The 8481-nt window shown below is 47.3% G+C and overlaps 1 protein-coding gene across 5 annotated transcripts in view; it reads left to right on the top strand.

Moving 5' to 3' along the window:
- The first annotated feature begins 2631 nt into the window (after positions 1 to 2631).
- The window catches only part of LMO4 (LIM domain only 4), a 16935-nt gene continuing 11085 nt past the window's right edge, over positions 2632 to 8481 (top strand). The window contains exons 1-3 of one of the 5 annotated variants that reach the window (XM_019659922.1): positions 2632 to 3257; positions 5991 to 6229; positions 8437 to 8481. The exon at positions 8437 to 8481 is cut by the window's right edge and continues 30 nt beyond it. In XM_019659922.1, the coding sequence (XP_019515467.1) occupies positions 5994 to 6229; positions 8437 to 8481 (281 nt within the window). In that variant the 5' untranslated portion in view covers positions 2632 to 3257; positions 5991 to 5993. Of the gene's footprint in view, positions 3258 to 5277; positions 5301 to 5638; positions 5787 to 5990; positions 6230 to 8436 lie in introns of those variants that run through there. The other 4 variants (XM_019659924.1, XM_019659923.1, XM_019659925.1 and 1 more) reach the window with 4 other exon arrangements.

Here is an 8481-nt window from a genome sequence, read left to right as displayed (position 1 = left end):
GTGTGTTTACAGTTTTTGTGAGTTTAGCATCAGTGGAAATAAAAGATTGACATTGCTTTTCATTCAAGCGGGCACTCACTCTCAGACCACAAATCTTGCTATCCCAATGAGCACGGATTGCAAAATGCAAAGGATGCAGAAATAAAAACTACCCAGAGGTGGCGCTGTGGTTAAAGTACACCTGAATTTTGATTATAGTCAATGTATTTACTCCCCACTTCTCAGAAGAGAGACTGTTTGCCATTATCTCTTTTGTATTTCTCTAACCACAACATCAGCAAATAAAGCTCTCTGGTAATATACCCCCACCCACTCTAATCTACCGGGACATGTGTAAAGACCTCACTCCACACAGATTAACACTAAAACCACCTCCTAGGCCGGTTCCAGCCTGGGGATCTATATTCAAAGTTTTATCCATCATTCTCTCATTTCCTTCCACAATAACTATATGTATCTTCTGGGGAATCACTCAGTGATATCTGCACATGTGGTTGGTTAAATTTCTAACATTTCCTTTTAAAATAAAGATTTCATTTTAGCATACATATTCAGGAAATACCTAAAGTACTTTTCATTATAGAGCTATGTATTATGTATTGTACTTAAGAAAATCCTTTAAAAAAAGGAAAAACTAAGACCACTTGGTTTAATTCCCTCATTTGTCAATGAGAAAATTAAGGCCCAGAGAAGGAAATTTACCTGTACATGACAAATCATAACTTCGTTGCAGCCCACTAAGAGCTTGTGTCATCTCTTTTTGATTATTATAAATTATCAACAAATTGAAACTGAACCAGGGAATTAAAATGTGTGCATTATTTGTTTATGGGGTTCTTTTCCTCATTTAGTTTAATTGAGTTTTCTTTACTAACCTTCAAGGAATATTATATCTTTTTAAGTTGGCCTTCTTTAATCACACCCATCTGCAGCTGTTTTCTGTACAGGACATTTTAATTACTATTATATAATAGTTTTAATGATTCTTTAAAACATGTTTTTCATACGTGCACAAAGTGACTTGATTATAAAAATGAAGTTTTAAATACCTATCAATAAAATTAAGTCATTTAATTCTGAGGTGCTAGAAATATAAAGACATGAGTATTCAATTTGGTATTTAAAATGTCCTCTGCTCGGTGTTATAGGCAGTGATTATTGTTTCTTTTGCAGCTTTAATTTTGATGGTTTGAAAGATAGAAATCCCCACACAGGCGCTAACACCATAGATGTTTAACATCTGCATTGTCTAGCCAGATACTCCTGCAGGTTCCTTCCCTCAATCCAGCAGTGCTGAGTGTAATACAATATGAAAACTTGTCCCACAAGGCTGGTTTTACTTAATGATACTTAGCAGAAGGGCTTTGCACTTTCATGATAATTTCCACCAGAAAAATCTCTCTGGAACTTAGTAATAATAATCAGACCTAATATTAGCCTCAGATCAGAGATTTATTAAACCTATTTGGCAGAGAAGATCAAGTTGAATGACTAGATATTCAAGCATCTACGCTGAACTTTGGCCCTGGAAAGAGACTCTCAAACTAGCACCCTAAAAGCATTCCTCAAAACTTGATTTATACTAGAAGTGACCTTTCTTACTCTCCCGAGGCTGAGATTGCGAATTTTGGCAATTACTTACATTGCTTTTGGGGGCTATGAGAAATTCGGCCTCTCATCCTCCACAGCCGGGTGGATAGAGGACCAAAGGCTTTCTCCCAGAAGTTTGCCTCAACTTCGAAAATCAGGATTGTGATCTTTTTATCACCAACAATTGACAAACATCTATGAAGTGCCTACTGGGCATTTGGTTTAGGCTCCGGTTAATGAGATGGCGGTAAGTAAGCAGTCTTTAGGATCTATTGATTCCCTTACTGGTTTTACTTTGTTAACTAAACTTCCACTAAGGTTCATAAATCTCCAACACCGTGAATTTTTTTTTTTAAGTCACCTCTTCTGCGGGTGTGTGTGAAGTCCACCGCCCTAAGATTTCGGGAAGACATTTCTTCCCAAAAAGAAGAGACCCATTTCTGAGAAAGATGTGAAGTTAAGTTTTCTATGGCTCTCGCCTCCGCGCGAGGGGAGGGCAATCCCCAAGGGGCGCACGGGTGCGGGTCCCGAGGGTCCCCGGTGCACGGAGAGGGCAGGTGAGATCCCCCCTCGCCTCTGCCTGCGATCTCGGGCCGCGCAGGGCAGCCCCGGCGAGGATCCGCGGCGCCGGGGTCACCAGCCCACACCTGATTCGGGCCCTTCCCTTCTCCTTCCTCGGCCCGCGCCGCCGCCTGGCCCTCTCCCCCGCCCCCAGAGTCTCGTTTCAGGCATCCCTTTGTCCTTCCCCGGATTGGCAGGTTTTATTATTCCGCCTGAACAATCCGGCCGCCCAGTGGCTGAGGGTCGCTGACGTCGGCGGCAGAGCCGGGGAGTAGTTGGGATTCTGCTCTGTCAGTAACACATGTGTAAGAGCCGCGGAGGGAGCGAGCGAGCCGGCTAGAGGCCAGCGCCGCCGCCGCCGCCGCCGCCTCGGAGCCGGGCAGCAGCAGCCCCGGCAGCGGCGCAGGCTCCCCGCGCGCCGGCCCGGCCGGCCGCAGTCCCCCGCCTCCCCCGCGCGCCCGCCTCCGGGCCTCNCGGCCCGGCCGGCCGCAGTCCCCCGCCTCCCCCGCGCGCCCGCCTCCGGGCCTCCGCACCCGCCGCCACCGCTCTAGGGGCTGTTTCCCGGCCGGAGGTGCAGGAAGCTCGGCCGTGTGGCCGCCGCAGCCGCCAGCCGGAGCGAGCGAGCGCGCGGGAGGGAGGAAGGCGGTGGAGGAGGAGGAGGAGGAGCGGGAGGAGCGCGGGCGGGGGCGGGGGCCGACGGGCGGGGGAATCTACAAAGTGAAGCCACATTGCCAAACTTGCAGCAGCGATTGCAGCAGTTGCTGCCGCTGCGCCGCGCCTGAAGCTGCGCCGCGCGGGCCGAGGGCTCCTGCCGCTGCTCGCGCGGAGCCGGAGGCGGAGGACGAGGACGAGGACCGAGACTGACACTTCTGCTCCTGGCCGCCAGCCACTTACGCGGGGCCCCCCAACCCAGCCTCAGCAACGCGTTAAAAAAAAAAGAGAAAGAAAAAAGAAAAAAAAGCCCGTAGCCCCCTCCTCCCCTTTCCTGCTTCTGCGAGAACTCCCCCTTCCTCCAGCCAAGGCGCCCCTTCCTTGGAAGCCGAGAGGCTTCACTCGCTTTTCGCCGCAGCCGCCTCTCGCAATATTGCAATATAGGGGAAAAGCAGGTAAGGGGACGGCCGGGGAACCGCGGGCAGGGAGGGGGCAGGGAAGAGGGGGTCTGTGGGGGCCCGGGCTGTTTTCTTTGGCTTCCTTCCCTTGACCGTCCCAAATTGCAAGTAAACAATACGTTGGCTTGGATAATGCGCGAGTCTCAAACTACCGAGGCCGGCCTGCGAGCTAGCACGGAGCGGCAGCCCCGGGCCGCCAGCTTTGTAGCGGTTCCAGCTTACAAAAGGGTTCTCGGAGACCGGGCTGGTGAGGACCTAGGAGCGGGGGGTGGGGAGATTTTCAGTTACTGAGGGAAAGGCAGGGGGTGCTGAAAGGAGGGTTTAAGTATGAGAAGTAGCGTGGGGGAAATAGTCACGGACCCCCTCCCCCCCCTTTCTAGTAAACAGTGTTTTTGAAACAGTGGCAGAAATGATCTAAGTGAGCAGGATTCGGTATTGCTGGGTCTTTTTAAAAAATTCCTCTTGGCTTATAAGTCTTTTGTTCCAATCCAGGAGAAGTCCGGTGAATCACCTAATTAAAATCAAGACATGAATTAAGCATCCATTTTTGTACTACAAATTGCCAGCGCTACGTTTGTCCCTCCCTTGGTCTCCATTAAAAAACACCAGAGACGTTGTTAAAGGGGGGCAGATTTTGCCTCTAGCTGCCAGTTCTGCTTTCTATTTCACTGACTATCCCAGGACCTAAATTGCTTGGCTATGTAATTACTAGAGTATAAGCCTATTTAACTTAAAAGCTTTCTTTTTTTTTTTTTTTTCCAACTCTAAATGAAACTTGATGAGGGCCGGTCCTTAGTTATCAGGGGAGTCAGTTTCTGGTCAGTCCTCTTGATTCATCTCTTTTAGATTTAATCAGCATTAAGGTATTGCTTGTCCTTAAGAGCTTTAGCTAATGGGGTTACTGGATGCTTTTCTCAGTGTAATGTTTCCTTTTCAAAAAAATATACATATATATTTACCTCTCACCAAAGATGGGGGCGGGGAAGAGCTTGGAATCTCCTCCCTCCCTCTCCCCTTTTAAAAAGGAATTCGGAGCGATTAAAACGTTGGGGGAAACAGTTTAAAGACCTAGGGCAGGAAATGCAGATTCATTTGGGTTAGGGCTGAAATTGTAACAAAAAGCAATTCCTCGAGTAAATGCATCAGATAAATCAATTTACATAAAGGTATGATGCATTCGGATAAATGCAATGCTAATGGGTTTTAGAGTGGTCTTGTTTCCAAAGTCTCAGGGTTTTGTTACAGCTTAATTGGTGCAGTTCTTATTCTGGTTTATTGTGCGGTCTCTGGACACACGTTCCGGGACTCTTTCGGAGGAAATGTGTTTAAAATCGGCCTATTTAAGGAACCCGAGTGCTTGTTTCGTTCCCTTCCCCTCGTTGTTTTTTTTTTTTTTTGCAGCCAAGTTGGGCCGGGGACAGGCGAAGTTCGCCCTTTCCCTTCTGAGGTATCAGCTGAATGTCTTGAGCAGATACCGGGAGCCTGGGGGGAGCCCACACTCTCGGCTTACAGAGGACAAAGACAAAACAGGCTGCTTAATTGGCAGTAAATAACTTGATCTTTTTATAGAATAAGTGACTGGAGGAACACTAGGACTTTATTGGACTGAGGATTGGAGGCAACAAATTAATCGGTTTAGGCTAAGCTTTATAAATTGATTCCTATATTATACCCCAGTTGCTTCTCTCATGACATTCATTAGAAAGAGTGGGGAATTTTTAAAAGCAGTTTTGGTGACAGCAGGACTGGCTCGAATTTAACTTGTGCATCCTTTAATAGTGCCTTCTCGCACATTATCTGTACTCCCCACCCCTTTCGGAGGAACAAAGCTTTAGCATTTAAATTGCTGATCAAGGGCAGATTAGTGAGACCAAAGTGGAGAGTGTTTGTATAGGAAGTTAACAGGCATCCTAAAGTTCAATGATCTATTATTCTTGCCTGTGTCCTGAGAACCCAGAGAAAACACTCATTGATCTTCAAAACGAAATGAGATTTGGAACAATAATGGGAGATGGCGGTCACCACAAAGGCATGTGAAAGGTGCTGTTTAAAATACGAAAAACCAGTTTCGCAACTTTACACACCGCACCCCCTCCTCGGGTCCCCGCGCCTCTCCTCCCACCACCACGTTCTCCATCTCCCCTTTGCCGGTTCCTCCCTCTTTCCCTTTCAGAAAACCGAACTATTTCCAATTTGTGAACTGCAGCTTCACTTCCCAGGGCAGAGCTCGGGAGGGAACGTGGCTCCGGCAGGGGCCGCCTCCCCGCTCCCCTCAGCTCGCTCTCGGGGCTCGGCCGGGGTGGGGAGGGGCCGGGCGCGGCGGTGGGTGGGTTTGACCCTCATTTGCTGGAGGCGGGCGGCGAAGGAGGGGAAGAGGGGGTGCCGGGAGGAGGTGCCGCGAGGGGTGGAGCGCGCCGCCGAGCCTTGCTCTCGGAGTTTTGACAGTACCCAAGCTGAAATTGTCAGCAGCGGCGAGCGCTGGAAAGTTGAGAGGAGCTCGTGGCCCCAGAACAAAGCTTGAGAAAAGTAAACAGGCGGCTGCTGCCGGCGAGCCTCCCTCCTTCTCGCTCACCCTCCTTCCTGCCCTTGCCCTGCCGTTTCCTTCCAACAGCTTGGGGGGGGGGCGTTTTGGGGGAACGGGTACGCTCGCTCACTCACGCTGCGCTTACTAACTTTTTGCATCGCCTCTGTTTTGTTTTTCTTTCCCTTTCCCCTTCCCGCCGTCTGCAGACCATGGTGAATCCGGGCAGTAGCTCACAGCCGCCCCCGGTGACTGCCGGCTCCCTCTCCTGGAAGCGGTGCGCAGGCTGCGGGGGCAAGATTGCGGACCGCTTTCTGCTCTATGCCATGGACAGCTACTGGCACAGCCGGTGCCTTAAGTGCTCCTGCTGCCAGGCACAGCTGGGCGACATCGGCACGTCATGTTACACCAAGAGCGGCATGATCCTTTGCAGAAATGACTACATTAGGTAAGACTTGGCTGCCCTTCCCTGAGATGGGGGAGCAGAGTCATGGCAAGACCAGAGGTTACCAAGGGTTTTAAGGAAAGAAGTAGGGCTCTTATGAGAATACATTGTAGTCTTCACCTCAAAAACCTGGTTGGCCCAGTTTAAGGGGTTCAGGAAGCATGTGTCAATCTTCCAGTTTTTATAACAAATTAATGGCGAATGCCACATGCTAAGTAAAAACTGCCCATCTGGTGGAACTGGACCCCAGTAGGTGTGCAAAGGTTGGGCACTCTGGCGACCAAAATTTTAAGTGGTCAGCCCCAACTGGACCCTCTGCTAAAAATAAACATTTCAAGTGGGAGTTAAGCTGCTTTCTTAAAGCAAGGTAGGGACCTACATTAGAAACTGGAGACAAAAGATTGACTTAAAAGGGTAGTTAGTAAGAAATGATTTGCCTATGGTGATGGCTAATTACTTTAAAACTTTTCTGAGTGGAAAACTGACTCCTTTGTGCTCCTTGTGAAAAATGCCGATTACCCATCAGTTTAAAGACCTGTAATTCTTATAGCAAAAAATGGTAATATTTCTCTTTACATACGGTTATTTGGAGGCTTGTAAGGCTTAATGTTAGTGTGGTTTGTGATGTAGAATTTTGTAGTTTTTTCAACTGAGGAATGTTCAGATTTTGGGTTTTTTGTTGTTCGTATCACTACCCTGGGTCCCCAAAAGAGATTTAGGAAAAGAGACTATAGAATTAATACTAATCTTGCATTTGAAAGCGATGTATAGGAACATTCATATGCCCCTGTAAGCAGTCTTTTCCAACAAGTTTCAGTGCAATTAATGGAAAGAATTCAGGAGGTCAGGTGCCTATAGGATCTTTTCAGGTGAACTCAAGCTACTTAAACTCATTAATTTGAAAGGAGGCATTTGAAGGATTACACATTTAATTTGAGTAAATGGTTTGATAGACTGATGCACATGAATGCTTCTAGGAGGTGTTCTGTTTCAACATCCAGTAATTAAAAAAAAAAAAAAAACAACCCACACGCACACCGTTGATCATAGAGAAGCCAACGAGAAGCGTTCAAGAACCACTCACTTTTAAAAAGAATTTCATTCTATTTAAAGTCCTAAACAATTTATAGTGATTAGTAGAAATTTTTATTCTCTTTTCAATGGCAGTGAATCAATGGATGAGATACTTGTTCAAAGTTTAAGCTCTATTGTGATTCCCTCACTGCATCTAAAACTGCAAAGGATCCCAATGAAGTTCAGAGCTGAGTGTGTGTATGCTTACCCCAGTGATGTATCAGTGTAAAATGATGGAATAAAATAACATTTGGTTATTCCAATAATGCAACTTACGTCCATGCTGCTGGCATCCTCAATCAGCCAAGTAAAAGAAATATAGGAAGAGAGAGGGCTTTTATTTTTAAATTAAGGTGGCAGTATTAATTTCACTAAGTGTTCTTTTAGAAGTAAATGTTGGAAAATGAGCAGGAGCATGAGTGTAATGCTTTCTGGTTCTCCTTCCAAGCAGTGCCATAAGCTTTGACAGTCTTGTAATTAAATAGAGAGCAAAACTGGGGTAAGAAAGGAGGGTGGTTTGAAGTGGAAAAACTGACAGTGCTGTTCAGACCGGGTGAATGGTACAGATTCATCGCTTCTCCAAATGCCTTCAAAAAAACCTTTGCTTCTGATTACCACTAATTAAAAAGAAGATGGGTCCACTTGCATTCCCTCAGGACAAGTTAGGCAAGTGGCTTCCTGGGAATCGCCTCCTTTCCTTTACCCATTCTTGAGGCCAAATATAAATGCCCATTTGGTGCTTTCTCGTGGCATAATGGAGCAGTGGAGGATGTGTGCCCCGCCAGAGCCTTAATTAATTGGGTCCATATTCTCACTTCCTTTCTTTTTCTCTGAATTTGAAAACCAGCGAGGCTTGCTCTTGAACTAGATGCTATCCTGAGAACCTTAGATCTGTCCCAGAGGGATGAGTTCCAGCTCAGTACAAAATTGCTCTCACACTGCTCAGGGCTCATCAGCAGCTGGTCACCCCTCCCATCCCCCCCCACACACCCACATCTGTCTCCCCAGTTTAAGAGATCTCTGAAGTCTTACTTCATTGTTCTTTCTGCCCATCAAGATGCCAAAAGGGTGGAAAGGTGGGGAAGCATGCCCGTCCTTTTCCTCTCAGCCACCCCCCCTCCCCAATCTCCCTCCAGGACACTTGTTGGAGGAGCTTTCAATTCTGCAAGGAGACCACGGAA

The sequence above is a fragment of the Hipposideros armiger genome, unplaced genomic scaffold (genome assembly GCF_001890085.2).
Source record: "Hipposideros armiger isolate ML-2016 unplaced genomic scaffold, ASM189008v1 scaffold_307, whole genome shotgun sequence".
In the NCBI taxonomy this organism is placed as follows: Eukaryota; Metazoa; Chordata; class Mammalia; order Chiroptera; family Hipposideridae; genus Hipposideros; species Hipposideros armiger.
Note: the sequence above shows the minus strand (reverse complement) of the source record. Positions and strands in the feature narration are given on the sequence as shown.